Below are 15,281 nucleotides of genomic sequence, written 5' to 3' on the forward strand. Positions count from 1 at the left end.
GCTGTTTTTTTGCCCTCATCTGATCAGCTGCCTGAGGCCGGCTGTTTGACCCCGTCGTTGGCCTTCTTTCCTCTGTGCAGTTACCGGAGGCGTCAAAATGTGGAGCTCTGCCTACTCCTGATCTGCTGGGGTGTTTTTTTTTTGTCTGAGCCAGGCTGAGCCTTGAGTCCCTGAAATCCCACTAAGACACCAGTGCTCAGCCAATTAGCACTGGATCAGCTGACTCAGCCCGCAGTCTGTTGAGCCTCCCTCATTCCCTGCTAATCGCGGCAGGGATTTGCTCGGGCAGCTGGCATGAGCCGAGACAGTAAGAGCCGGGGAAGAGTTCCAGGAACTGGCAGGCGCGCGGCAACAAGCGACAGCAGAATTGAAAGTGCTTCAGAAGCGCTGGATAAACCTGCGCTGACTTCAGCGTTTATTGTGGTGCCGTGTATGCTTGCTTTAAGGCTGTGTGCTTGCTTATCTTCTGCCTTTTTGTTCACGTGTTGATACTCTCTGTGATTAAGTCCTCTTTCTTTCTGGCCTGTAAGACTCTGCCGAAGGCAAATGAAAGTGTTTGTGCTTCAGCAATGCCTTATCGTATTTGTGAGAAGCCAGGGTGTTGTTTCAGCTAGAGAGCTGGTTCAGTGGCACCCAGCCCCTGTGTCTCACCCCCCCGGCTCTCTGTTTTCAGCTGCGGTGGAGCGCGAGGATGGTGGTACCGGAGAGCGGCTCTGCGGATCACGGGGGCGACGGCGGGCTGGGCCTGGGGGAGGGGCAGGGCCCCCAGTTTGAGGCGGACCAGGGCCCCCAGTTTGAGGCGGACCAGGCCCTGCCGGGCACCGAGCTGGAGGAGGTGCGCAAGCTGCAGGAGCTGGTGAGGCGGCTGGAGATCCAGAACCAGCAGCTCCGGAACCGCGGGGGCAAGACCCTGCGGGGGGACTCCAGCAGCTGTCTGTCCGCCGCCTGCAACGTCAACGACCGGACTCTGGGGGACTGCCCTCTGTCTGCGACTTCCCTGCGGCCAGACGACAACGACGACGACGACAACATCAGTGTCAGGGCCACGAACTTTGAACCCCCGCTGCAGGACAGCAGCAGCAGCGGAGATGAGTCTTCAACCCCCGAGCCACAGAGCAGCAGACTACAGGAGGAGGAGTTGGCGGAGGGGCTTCGGTGTGGCAGCCATCTGGCTGGCTACATGGAGCTGCCCCAGAGCCACAGGCAGGGTGGGGATGGGGAGGAGGAAACGCAGCAGAGGCCATTACTGGACTGCACTGACCAGGACCCCCACACAGAGGACTGTGGGGAGGAAGAAGGTGCTGAGAGTAGGCTGGGACTTTCTGCCCTTGATGAGGTGGAGGTGCTGGACCTGGAGGACTGTGATGAGGCAGAAGACGAAGACAGCTGGTACGTACTGGTAGGCTCCCAAACTCTTTGCTTTCCCTAGTAGTTCTCTGCACTCCACAATCAGGTAGGCCTCATGATTAAAGGTCTGTAAAGTAAGTCTGTCGCTGTAATTGACATCTTATTATAAAGGTAGCTAAATTAGGCTACCGTGACAGATAAACATGGTCTTTTATGTCATTTGGAGCAATTGTTGAATTATTGTGATACCTACAGCCAACTCTTCCACCAGGTACGTATGTGACTGTCGCTGGCTCCCCAGTGATCACCTGTACAATAGCCCTAGACACTGGAGGATGATTTGATGAGAGAATCTCCTTTTGCATCTTAATCTGTTCACTTATTTATTGGGAGCTCAATTTTATGTAATGTGATTGCTAAACTGCTATTGTCTGTCATGGCTTTCCACAAAAGCACATGCATCCCTTGGTGCTGGCAGGCTGACGTGTGAGGGTGTTAGTTGTGTGAATGGTTCAAAAGAAAAGATAAATCAAGAATTTTCAAGAATGTCCCACTGATCATTGCACGGCTAAACGCAGCTTGATTCAGTTACTCATAAATTCACAAGTCCCTTTAAATCAAATAAGCGTGTAGAAGTCTAACAAAAATGTCTTAAATGTGCAAAAGTAGCACAGTGTAAAATTCCCTAGTCATCAAACACTGGTTCCATTAAATGTAAAGAATGTCTAAATGACACATTAGCACATCAACATCTGTGTGTTCTGGGAAATGTTTTAAAACATATCACTGTGATACAGCACGGTTTAAGGCATGTTTATTCATTAATGGCATCGTAAGAAGTAAAGATTTATTCCATGGTAAAAAGAGGAAAAAAAAATAAACACAAAGTTTCGGCTGTGGAGCCTTCTTTGGCATTGAATAAACCTTTAGTTGTTCTTTTGCAGCATACGCATGCTGACGCAGCCACCTACTTGAACTGTTGTAAGAAGTATTTAATTTTTTGCCTTTTCACGTTAGCTCTGGTGCCAACACTTGAACATTTACAACGAAATCCTGTGATACTAAACATTTCTAAGTCAAGACGGAGAGAATGGCATGTTCAGGTTACAGTGACCTGTCCTTGTTCCTGAGCAGCAGGTTCTGTGACAGTGCTGCATGCAAATGTCTGTGAGGAGCAGAGATCTCTGGCCTGCTGCTGTCTCTGTTTAGCACAGACTTTGTTGGCACACCTGTCTACTCCTTAACAAGGCCCATCTTTGAAATATATTAGTGTCAAGATAGCAGAAAGACTTGTGGATTCCACCTTACTCTGCCGAGGCCTGGATTTTTTATAGATCCACGCCACTGGCAAGTCCTGATCTTTATTTCAGTCGTTTGCGTAAATGAGTCCAAACCCTGATCCTTTATAATTGACAAATGCTGGCACCTATTGATCTTGCTTCTATATGATTTGCAAACCCCGGTGGCTGGGTGTATCTGCCACTAAGTTGTTTTTGTAGAGGAGACTCATTTCTTCAAACCTAATTCAAGCTGCATGCTTGGGTCTGCTGGTAGACAAATAGTTTAAAATAGGATTCTGATTTCTCTTTTTTTTTTTTAAAGCAGTACATTGTAACAAAATTGCAGCCTGAAATCTGTTTGCTTATATGGATATTTTTGTTCATTTACCTTTTCTTCTGAAAATCTGAGGTTTCTTTCAGTGGATGGCATGATACCGTGTGTTAGCATAGAATTCTTAGTTGTTTTTTAATTGAAAAAAGTTTCAAAGCCTTTTCATTGTATGCAGGATAGCCAATCTGCAACAATAACCAGACTTGTAGAAGATGGATCTTAAGTGTTGAATGGCAAGGGTCTGGGCCATGCTAGAGGTTTGCTGGTGTAGAGTGAATTCCTGGCTGTGTTTGTGTGGAAATGCAGTAGTGTTTGGCTTTTTCCTGCAATTGCTCTGTGCTATATATAGAAGACGCCTAGATGGTATAGTGAATGCTTCAGTGATCTCTCACTGTGCATCTATCATCTATCTCGCAGGGGCTCCTGTGCCCACAGGAGTGGTTGGAAAGATTTACAACAGTCTGCACCCTGGCCAGCTTCTTGAGTGAGCAGCCTTTCTGGGGGGGAGTGAATAGAGACTTAAGCTAAGGACTTATCTCTTTGTTGTAGTGGAGGCAGGGTGGGAAGCAGCTAACCTTTAGGAAGGAGGTTAGCATGTCGGCTGAATTCTAGTCTGTTGTTTGGGGCTGTTGCTTCCTGTTTGTTTATTTTTACCAATTCGTAGGGACTGGAAAGAAAATAAATGAACAGCCACTTTCTTCAGGCAGTGCTTTTTGTCTGAGTGAATCGCTAAACGAGCTCGTTTATCGCATTATTTTGAAAAGACAGATTTGCCCAGATGAGTGGAACTACAGTATGTGCTTCACAGAGGTAAACAGTGGAGCAAAGCGTTGATGAATGGGTACTTGTGAATGCCATATGGGGACTGTTACCTTGATAAAGAAAACGGGGATCAATACCCCTGTATTTTTAGTACCTTGTGGCTTGGTGCAGAAAATGATTAGAACTATCAAAAAATCAGGTTCTCATGTCACATTAATCTGTCAATTTTCCATGACAAGTGATTCAACGTTTTCATTCAGTAATGAAGATGATGCAGTACTGTCTCTGAAGCGCTCAAGAAGGTTACGCTGTGTCAGTGCAGAGGGGGGTGTGACAGTCATATTGATGGTCCTAAGATGTATCTGCAGCTGGTCATCGGGGGTTCCCGTGAAAGAGTAATGATGCATGTTTATGGGCTTTAATGCTCACGGCCGGGCTCTGCATGTGTCCCTCAGCCTCCTCATCTTGACAGCATCTCCACTCTCCTCAGCACGTTCAAGGAGGTGTGCTAGAGATGCATCATCCCTGCAAGTGCTGGTGCCAGGAGGCTGTCAAAGGGAATTAGCATATGGGTGGCAGCCAGCAGAGCTGGCACATCCACGTGTCGTCGTGTGTGTGGGAATGAATTTGCCCCACGCAGATCCTGAAGCATCTGCCTATCTGATTACACATTTTACAGTGTGACACTGTTCTTTGAATTGGGAACTGGGGGGACACTAGCCGTGTTTTTAACACAAAGGGTTGTGGGACGCGTCACCAGCCATTTTGCTGAAGCAGATGCCCTGGCTTCTCTCAGGAAACGGCTACACGAGATGCTCGGATCACTTGTCTGCCACCAACCAAACAGGCCAGATGGATGGAAGAGGCCTCCACTTATTTCTAATTATTTTTTTGTGAGTCATCAAAAAAGAAAAAAGGAGCACAGACAAGGCTGATGTCTCCTCCCCCTCCCACCAACATTAGTGTGGTGTAATAGAGCCACCAACAGCACTGGTGTAATGCTGTCATGGTGTAATAGAGCCACCATGCACTAATGCTTTGGGTACATTAGCACCCATCATTTGTAAACTTTGTTCCTATGATACCTTGCAGTTTTGTATGTGCTAAAGAACAAGAGAAACAGCAAAGACACCAGTGGTATTAATCTCATCTGACATAGCTATTCCAGCTGTCTGATTATGTTAGAAGAAGGTCATTTTAAGTAACTAAATAATTCCAGAAAAGTCATCTTTCTTTTTTTTTATATAGATAATGGATAGCATGCAGTTTGTCTGAGGAAAAACTTTTAACATGAAAAGGGGGTTTTTATGGGTTGGACTGAAGTCCTGGAAGGATGGTTTTAGACCAGAATGCTCAGCCCTGTTAGTCTCGGCAGAAGGGATCAAGATTGTGTTGCCTGGTAATGAAATGTAGATGCATTCACGGGGCTGTCCAGGGAAAAGGTTGAGGAGCTTCTCACACCATCCTTCCTTCCATTTTCTAACCACTCCATCCTATACATGGGCACAGGGGCCAGAGCCTATCCTGGTACAGTGGGCACAAGGCAGGGTACAGTCCGGACGGGACACCAGTCCGTCACTGTGCACACTCGCACAAGGGCCACATTTTCCCGGAAGCCAATTAACCTACTGGTGTGTCTTTGGACTGTGGAAACCCACACGAACTTGGGGAGAACATATATAATTCACACAGACAGGGCCCCAGCATTGTGAAGCAACAACATTAACCATCTGTGCCTCCTGGTTCTCAGATCAATTACATTTAAAACCAGAAACGGGAGACTATTTTACACACACAGTTGTGGGAGTCTGGAGCAAGCTACACAGACATGTTGGAGCTACTATCCTGACTTATTTTATGAAACAGCTAGATGAGATCTTTAGACCAACTACCTGCTAGCAACCGAACAAACGAGGTGAATCAAATGGCCTCTTCTCTATGAAGCATGTATGTGTAATATCGATGTTTTACAATCAATATGCGAATCTTAAAGTGACTGAAGTGTGGCTTGGGTCTACTTTTACACCATATGGAGTTTCATTTTTGGGGAGGTTTGTAATGTTGAAAAATAGAATGAGAGTCTGCGAGTTCTTATAAGTCCAGGAAAGCAAATGTTTATGAGATAATCGTATGGTTGCAATCAATAGGTCTGTCTTTACTTTGCAAATCATTTTTCCTCTCTGATTCTGCAGCAGTGGAAACGTTGTAGCTTTAAAAATTAATAGCCCAAGAGCAAAAATAGCTCTGTCTTTTATAAGTGAAATATTGATGTTTTGAAATGTAACAGGAATAAAGTCAATCAGAACAGATTTATGATTGAACTTCTGGCAGTTTAGCAGCTCTTCTATTGAATGCAGCCTGACCATAAAAGTTATATTTAACGTTCTCCATACTAGAGATCTCAAAGTTGTTTTTTCTCTCTAATTCTAACATTATTCCACCTCTTCTGGTAAAAGCAACAACTGCTTTTAATTGACTCCCTAAGAGGGGCTTTAGGGTTTTGAATAAAAAATTATACTTTTTGTTTCTGATTTAAAAAAAAACATTTTTACTTTTAAACGGGACAGAAAATGTGTGCCCCCATAGTAACTGAGGACCTAGAATTTAACTGATACCACTTTCTCTTTGTGATGGTCAACCAGGAAGTTTCCGAAGCCTCCTCTTTGCTGTGTAAGTGACGTTTTGCCCTGAGATTCTACCCCTGGATTGAGTTTACACTTGGAGAGATTTCCATGGTTTCTTCAGTAGTGCACTTTTCTGTGGGCTGGAGCTATCCATTTCCCACACTTAAAACAAACAGGATCTGTGAGCTCAGAGCTGTTGTTAATATTGTTCCTGTGCTGCTCAAGTCTTGCTTACAGATACTCTTTTCAGGTTTGTTTAATGTGGGAGAGGACGGCGAAAGATGAGGCTGAAAGGTAATTGTTTGGACTGAGGGCGTGTGCTGTGGCCCTTGTTGTGTGTTTAAAGAAGCAACTCGGAGCAGTTGTATAATCTGCTCCTCGGACTCTAACAATGTCCTCAGTCCTCTGGCATGTGACGTGCAGAGATGGGTCAGCAGATATGCTGTCTTTACCTCAGGCTGCTGGTTAAATGAGTTAGAGGAATCTTGGAAATGGAAAGTAGTTATCAGGCTCTTGGCACGCTGTTTGTGCTGGCTGTTTATGCCGCTTCCCTGCCTGTACCATATAATATCTGAGTTTTATTTTCAGGTTGAACAATAATACACAGGACTTTAAGGCTCAGAAGGGTTTGTGAGCATTTTTTTGTTGTGACCGGGTTATCTAGATATATGTTTTGGGATTGAGGCCTTCAACCCCCTTTTTGTCTGGAATTTGAAAAAAATGGCAAATGATCTCTAAGCCGTATGTGGATTCTTGGTTTTCTACCCCCCCCCCACCACCACCACCACGTCGGAGATAATCCACTTGCAAATGTGCACTTTCTTGAAGTTGCAGTGTTGAGGGGGAGAGATCTTTTTCAAGCCAAATCTCACTGTTCTCTTGTCAGCACCTGCTCTTCCTGGCCAGTTTCCATCCCCTGCTGTGTGCTGTATGCCATAACTGCATAACTGACGTGCGTCTGAAAGGTGTCCTTTTGCCCCTGCAGGCTGTACGTGTCTCCTAAGAAGCAGGTTGTGACTGAGCAGAGACCTGAATCTCCTCTAAAATGGTGCCGTCAGGTGCTGGACCACCCCAGCCCAGAAACGGAGGCCGCCTGCCGGACCCTCCTCTACCGCCTCGATCAGAGTACGTACGCGCGCCCTGGTCCTCACCCAGCGACGCCCCTCCGTGCGGTTTTCACACTGCAAGGGGTCAGAGCTGCTGACATGCATGGCATCTTGCTCCTCCTCACCGTAGCAAAGGCTTGAACTAAACGCCGGTTCTGAATTGTTTTTTTTATTTGTGTAGCGAGTTGGGCTGAAGAATAAATGGCACTGCTGAGTAAAATACATTTTCACACAGCAGGCTTGTGCAAGGCCCTGAGATCAATTCTCTATTCTACAAAAAAACATGTAAATTTTAAAGCATAATATAACCGGTTTGACATTTGTATAATGTCAGTATCATGACCTAGCCAATACTGGGGACGTGTGATAGAGGCTCAGTGACTTGGGTGACGCTAGACACCCTTGGCAACCCTAGTCCCATGAGTTTCCTCCAGAACAAAATACCTTCAGTAGGTCACATGGCTTCTGCTGAATTCCCAAGACCCACTCCCGCTGTCACATATGCGTCGTCTTATTTAATGTGGAAAGTAACAGGGGAGTCTTTGTGAGTTGCCAGGCTGCATCATGTGGGAGATGGTGCCCCAGATACCTTTTCAAGCATCTCTCTATGGCCCTCAGTGAATGAGCTTTGTGTGCTAATTGGCTGAGTGTGACATAGTAGGTCCATTGATTATTTATTTGCAGTTTGGCTTACCGTAGTGTTTCTTCATTACTGCTCAGTGGCCAGAAACGTGGTCAAAATAACCACTCCTATATTTCCCTAGGAAATGCAGTTTTGAGTTTGCATCTATTCCCATATCACATCCTTTTAGAAGACAAATAAGCTCAAATTTCATCCATCTCATCACTTTGACGACTTCTGTTGAGCAAACACAAAGGCTGGTTTGATACAGTAGCCCACTTCCTGTCTTGTGGTGCAGGATATCAACACCTATTCAAATCACTGTTCGAGACAGGATCTGTTTTTCATTTCAGGTCCTTAATATAACCATAAAAGGACAACAATAAAGCCGACAGAAAATTGTTTGAAAGTATATACATTTCTTTTGCTCCTTTTTTCTGCCTAAAACCGGAATTGTTGCTTCACTTGCAGTGAATACGCTTGAAATCTTTCGTTTCTGCTGTCTTTTTCATGTGTTTTTCATATTTCATTTCGTGTTCTTGACTTGGCTGAGACGGATATTTTTCCAGAGTCAGATCTGTCCCTTAGGCAGATCCAAAGACTGTACCTTGACAAAAAAATATTTATTTTGTTTTCACTAGTGTTTTGCAATGTTTTTTCCCTTCCCGGAAACTTAACAAATCCATCTACGTCTTGGGGAACTCTTGTATGAGGATCGACTGTCTAAACAGCCCTTCTCCGGCTGTGTCTACTCGGATGATGAGGAATCTGCAGAGGTGTTGCTTTAGAAACTTCTGATTTCGTGAAATCAGTTTCCTAACAGTGCATGCCTTTCTTCTTCTTGTCCTCAGCAGCCCGATGGAAGAATATATACAGCAGCCCCTCCACTCAGTGCGTTTACAGCTCCACCTCAGAGACTGCCTGTTCTAGCACTGCCTTAAACTCCCCTGGGTACCACAAATCAACTAACAAAACACTACTAACCTGTGGCAGTTCAGGTATGGCATGATATTAACACCACGATAAAGTCTCAGCCCAGGTTCACTCCACACACAAGAGCATGGGATTATTTTATTGGGCTTCTTCAGAAGGTACTGGGTAGCAAGTAAGTGTTTTACACTGCACCCAAAACCTCTCCCCTCCCAGACACACAAAAAGAAAATCCCCAAACCTAGAAGAAGTGTTTTCTAAACTAAAACCACTAAAGATTTATTTTCTTTAATGTGTTGAAACAGTAATTTATTTGCAGTGTTTATTATTATTTACATTATAAGCATAGTGAAGTTTTTTTTTTTGCAAGAAAGTATGTTTTTAATTTGTTTTTCGGTGTCTCTGCATGCTCAGGGTTTTGTACTTTTGCATGATGTGCAGTATATTTTTGTTCAACATTTGATTCTCAAAATAACCGCTGTGCATGAAACGTTTGTGTCCATGCTTTGCCTCCTGAACTTTTCATGCCTTCCAAATTCCCTTTTTAAAAGAGGCCTTAGTACCTGTGCTGAGAAATCTTTCTGATTTTTTTTAGGCATAGATTAGGATATCTCAATTTTTTTTAACAAAGTATATTGTGTAATGAATTTACACTGCTGCAGACACAACCAATATTTAACAGGTCTAGCATTATTAGTAAAGTTCTGACCCTTCCCACACTGGAGAACACTGAGAAAACAATGTCAGTTTTAGTATCCTTGCACAGCTTTATCACACTAGTAACAAATTCAATAGAAAAATGTTATTAGTAGCAGCCAGAAGGGGGAATTTCTTCAAGTACTCTTCTATACTAGTTCACAGACGTATGTAATGAAATCCCTAGCATTGCCAATGAGAAAATTGATGTAGCCTTCTAACATATACCAGATTAACCTTAAAAACATATCTGGTGGCAAAGACAAATTCCCTTAAAAGATAATTGGAATTCATTGTCACTGAAGGAAAGTGTTCTTACATACAAACGGGGTGATTCCTGCACTCTTAAAATAAATCCTGCCTTTAAATCTATATCTTAACCTAAAGCGTTCTACTTGCCTGTGATTCCAGGTTATATGAGTATGCACTCTGCGCTGAGTTCACAGTCCTCAGTGGACAGCGAGCTGAGCACCTCTGATGACTCCATCTCAATGGGGTACAAGCTGCAGGATCTCACCGATGTTCAAATCATGGCCCGGCTGCAGGAAGAGAGTGAGTTACAGCTGCAGAGAGGGTGTTGATCAGCAGTGATCTGTTACGGGGGTACACACCATTAAGAGTACCGTTTCGAGAGGTCGTGCGAAATGGTACATTCTTTTGGATAGTAATTGCATTTAAAAGGCATTCACACAAAATCCAGTTGAGTGATTGCCCTCCCACAGCACCAGAGCGAGATCACCCTCTTATCATGAGTTTTAACTGCAAAGCAATTATGAAGTAGTCTCAACTATAGGCCCCCTGGACAGAGCCAAACTGTGCCAGATTAATCCATTGATGCAATTACAGCGAGGTGTTGGATACAGGAAGATCTTGTGATTGGCTCATGTTAGCTGAGCTCAGTAGGGTCAAGGGGGTCATGGTTTCCTTTGGGTTCTCAGTTTTGCACTGGTTCTTCGTTTGTTTCTGGGCTTGAAGGACTTTACAGTAAATCCAGTCTTTAATCTGGTAGCGAAATGAGGTGTGGAGATCCCGGCTTTAATGTGTGAGTAACGGGAGAGACGCGGTGTGTTGTCCTCGCAGGTCTGAGGCAGGACTACGCCTCCAGCTCGGCCTCGGTCTCCCGGCGCAGCTCCAGCGCGTCCCTGCAGTCCCTGCGCCGCGGCACCTACAGCGACCAGGAGTTCGACACCTACAGCCTGGAGGACGAGGAGGAGGCCTGCTGCCTCTCGCACCGCGGGCACCGCCACTCCCCCTCCCCGCTGGGCTCCCCGCGCTGCCAGTCCCCCAGCGCCCCGGGGGAGTACAGCCGCGTCAGCGCCCAGCGCACCCTCCCGCCGCGCCGCTCGCTGCAGGGCCCGGGCCCCGAGCTGCTGAAGTTCGCCAAGAGCGAGGGTAGGCCGCCGCGCACGCGCTGCCGGAGACCGCCCTGCTCCGTCTCTCGGTGTTAGCCGCCCCCGTGTGACGGCTTCGGGGGAAAGCAGCGGAGTAATGGCGCCGCTTCGGTCAGGCTGGGTTGGCAAATAAAGGTCGCGCTGGCGTCGACGGGGGCTCGATCAGGTCTGCGGGCGCTGAAGTGTGCTTCTCGGGGGGGGGCTGTGTTTTGTCAGAGGAGCTGCGGCGGAGCATGCCCAACCTGGCGCGCACCAGCCTGCGCTCCCTGGAGGCCGTGAGGAACAGCCGCAGCGTGGAGTCCAACCTGCAGAGCCCTGGCAGCCGCATCTCCCGGCTCCCTCAGGCCAGTGCAGGTACGTCTGGCGCAGGGCGGAGGGCTGAAAACGGGGCTCGGGGCTCTGGGCTCTGGGCTCACGGGTGCTCACTGGGTCACCCTTGCAAATGGGGGGTTTGTCTTCAGTTGACTTGTCTGGTTCAAAGGTCTCCCTCGTGCCTTGAATTTTTCGCACTTAATTTTCCACGTGGACTCGCAGTCGACTCGGCAGTAACGTCACTTGGGAAGCTTCAACACAATGTACATGCCAAGCACATACTACAGTGCATCTGCAAGAATACTGCACATTAAGATAGGTCTACACTTTATAGAACTGTATTTCCCCCTATTAATAATGAAGTGAAGTTAGATCAAAATGGTGGATTCATGGTGAAGGGATGGAACGAAGAATCATGTAGCTGTCATTACTAGAGGAAAGAGAAGGAGCTTTATTGATTTATGGCTCCAGATGGGTTATTTTTTCAGTCACTGCCACCCTGAACTCTAGGATACCATTGCAGAGTGCCACCAGTCCTGCATTAAAACTATTTTGTATTTGTGCTCCTGTTTGTCTTAACTTCTGACTGCGCTGCCCTGATCTTCCGCAGGGGTTCCCTCCACCCGGCTGCGGGGCAGTGCCCAGTCTCCCCTGTCTCTCCGTGCTCCAGTCAAAGCTCTGGGGCCTGTTGGCTCCATGGGAGGGGGTAGGCAGCCCCATAAAGGATTGGTGTCCCCTGGGGTGCCGTCCGGGGGGATGCGCAGGGCGCAGTCCCCCGCCTCCTCTGGTCCGGCCTCGCCCAGTGGGGCAGGGGCCCCCGCCAGCAGGGCGGCCGCAGCAGGAGGGAAGCAGACGCCCGGCCGAAGTCGCTCCTCCCTGGGAGGGCCCACGCCGGCCTCCCCCAGGGGCAGGCTGGCCCAGCCTTCTAAGAGGTAAACTACTTTCAGAAATCGAAGCAAGAGGGCGCTAAACACTCAGAAGACGTAAATACATACCTAATTAAACAGTGAGTGGATTCACAAGATGGCAGGTTAGCTTTCAATAGGAGCTGCAACTAAACTTCTCAGAACACAAGGTCCGAGGAACCTCAAGGCACCTTTCTTACAGTTTCACAGGTTAAGGTGCAGCATGGGAGAGCAGCCTTCCTCGGAGTGTTACTGAAAGGACTGTTTTCTTATAGGGGCAGGAGGGTCATCTGGTCCAGTACTCCCATCTCACACCTGTGGATACCGGAGTTTGAATCTGGCTTCATTTACAACTGATAATGTTTGCGGGGTGCAGTTTTTGAACATATGTGTTTAGTAGTAGTGTCTTATGTGTAGATTACATTTAGACTTTGTGTACTGTACATTTAGAGAAATTCTGTGGAGTGGTATTACAAAAGTGTCTTTTTTGGTAGTAGAAGATATTGGAGAGAGTCACACCTTCATCATAATTTCTCAGTTTGTTAAAACATGTCTTTCATCTGCAGGTCACTGGGGTTAACGAAAACCTGCAGCCCTGTCACAGATGAATCGTGGAAGGACGGATGTTATTAATCACCCAAAGATGCTCTCCTCTCTCTAATTGGAGAAGACAACACCGATATTCTGCCTCTTAAAAGCACAACCCCAGCAGGCTGGGACACATGGCTGCTTGAATCTGCAAAAGAACACATCTGTACTTAACACAAGATGCCTCACAGACTCCCTCTTGCTACAGAGACACTGCTTGAAAATCGCACAAGCGACAATAGTCACTGTGGTTCAATGTAGATGATAGACTTCCAAATTGTTTTACTTAGCCATCTGTCCTATTTTACTGGTACCTGGCTAAGATGTTGGAATTCTGAGATTTTTGAAGTTCTGTAATATATGGAAGAACATTTCTTATTTGGTTCTCTTTTTCTTAGGAACCTGCAATGAAAATTTTAATTCTCCTTTTGCTATGCTGTATACATGTACATAAAACCTTTTTCTTTACAGGTATTAAAATTGGGATGGTGTCTGTTTTGTCACTCGCAGAAGACGGGACACTGTAGGGATAATTAGAAAGGGAGTCTAAAATGCTCACTGCCAGAGGAAATGCTCTTTTTCAATTACTGTTTTAGTCTGTGGAAAGTGAAGTGTTTCATTCAGAGACCAATTGTTTTTGCTAATTGTGTACCATTATGTGTTTTTGCTAAAAAATGCAATATCTTTGAACCATAAATCTCCCACAAACTGTTTTAAGAAAAAAAGCTTCCCGTGATTCTTGTTGTTAAAGCCATGGCGCACTCACTTGTACTCAAATCTCCAACATTAAAGTGCAATAAAACAGAAACATACATTAAGGTATTGAAGGTGTGATTTAACACCTAGCTCAGCAGGAATCTACCCGGAAAAATGTTTCAGAACATCCCCTATTTCAGGGGAAGTGTTTCATCAGTTCCCATGGTCACTCTGTGCATAACCTGTAGCATAATATGTGCATAAGTAGACTTCCACACAATTAAGACATGCTGAATTAAGAGCTTTCAGAACAGCCACACCTCCACCATAGAGCAACAACAAGGCAACTTTGCCATTTCAACTATTTAGCTGGATTGGTTTGTTTACACTGAGTCTTAAGCTGAGTTGGAAAAACAAATATTTGAGAAATTCCAAACTAATAAAACAGAAACATCTTTTCATAAAACATTGCATCTTTTCAAGCTTTTGAAAAAGAAGCCTTTTAAAAGCTTAGATTAAGACTTTGCCCAAGTCAGAAAGGAACCCGCTTCTGCCAAAAATTTCAGTTGTTGGAAAAACACAATAATGCCCTTCTCTGATCCTTTGAAGGCAGGCTATTCAACCATGTTTTTCAATTTAAAAGTCTAAACAGAACAAATATTAATCAAAAATAGTTTTTTTTTTTAGTTTTAAAAAAGTTATTTCTACATGTAAATGCAAATACAGAGCGGTACTGCGTGTGCATGTGTGTATTACAGGTGTGGAACATAATTCAAAACAATTCTGTATAGTGTTTAAAAGTGACAAATTACTGCATACACAGTATGTTGTGTACAGCGAAATGATGCCTCATCTGGGCTGTGTGTAGCCTACGAAACAGATTTTACCATTCAGTGAAGTACCGAGATTTTGTAAGCACCAGAACATACAGGTGTGCTTTGAAAGTGATCCAGTTACGTGTTCACATGCAGGGAAATCGGGGTACAAAAAAAATCACTGAACTTCAATTATCTAAAACATCCAAAGGCTACAAGTAAGCATATTACACCAAGAACGTGAAACCAGGGGGGTGTGTGTATTCAACCAGGTATTTCACATTTACTGAAACACAGTACTTAGAAATGTTATTACTGCAATACACTTTACAACAAAACACCAGAGGCCACGTTTTGGTCCTTCATTCAGGAAGTATACGTTACCCGTTGTTCTGTGGACGGCGAATGCACAACAGGAGCCGGTTTCCAATCTACCTTTGGCAAGAGGCCTCATTGTTTTTTTTGATAAGAGCATTCCAGGAGTGTCCTCCTTTGCTCTCACTCTCCTTCCCAACAAGAGTGTACCACCTCCTGGAGCAAATAGTCTCAGTCGTGCAGAGAGCAAGGAATTCCCTGCAATTCAGAATGTTTTGATAAACATGATCAGAGCGCGTGATTTCAAAGTACTTAAGACTTACTTCAATGGCATATATTCTTTCAAGAGACTGAGGAGAGGAGGGGGGCAGGCGTTAGAATACAAATGCAAACTAAAGATAAAAAAATTTGCCAAGTATCCAGTGATTCTCTAGACCTGACTGGCTCGATAGATAACGCTTAACCCCCAATCTTTTTTTAGAAAAGATTTTAATATATTCAACACCATTACAATGTTAACTTAGTAGATAAATACTTTGTTACATTACTGTTGTTACAAGA

At 45.2% G+C, this 15,281-nt stretch overlaps 1 protein-coding gene across 1 annotated transcript; it reads left to right on the plus strand.

Annotated features, from left to right (window-relative positions):
• Nucleotides 1-255: 255 nt before the first annotated feature.
• LOC148653918 (SLAIN motif-containing protein-like) lies at nt 256-13,712 on the plus strand. The gene is made up of 9 exons (XM_088597010.1): nt 256-453; nt 674-1,389; nt 7,330-7,469; nt 8,924-9,070; nt 10,110-10,250; nt 10,779-11,090; nt 11,306-11,443; nt 12,012-12,333; nt 12,873-13,712. The coding sequence occupies exons 1-9, from the start codon at nt 295-297 to the stop codon at nt 12,937-12,939; spliced, it is 2,142 nt and encodes a 713-aa protein (XP_088453136.1). The 5' UTR covers nt 256-294; the 3' UTR covers nt 12,940-13,712.
• Nucleotides 13,713-15,281: the final 1,569 nt, after the last annotated feature.

The sequence above is a fragment of the Lepisosteus platostomus genome, chromosome 10 (assembly GCF_059453375.1).
Source record: "Lepisosteus platostomus isolate fLepPlt1 chromosome 10, fLepPlt1.hap1, whole genome shotgun sequence".
In the NCBI taxonomy this organism is placed as follows: domain Eukaryota; kingdom Metazoa; phylum Chordata; class Actinopteri; order Semionotiformes; family Lepisosteidae; genus Lepisosteus; species Lepisosteus platostomus.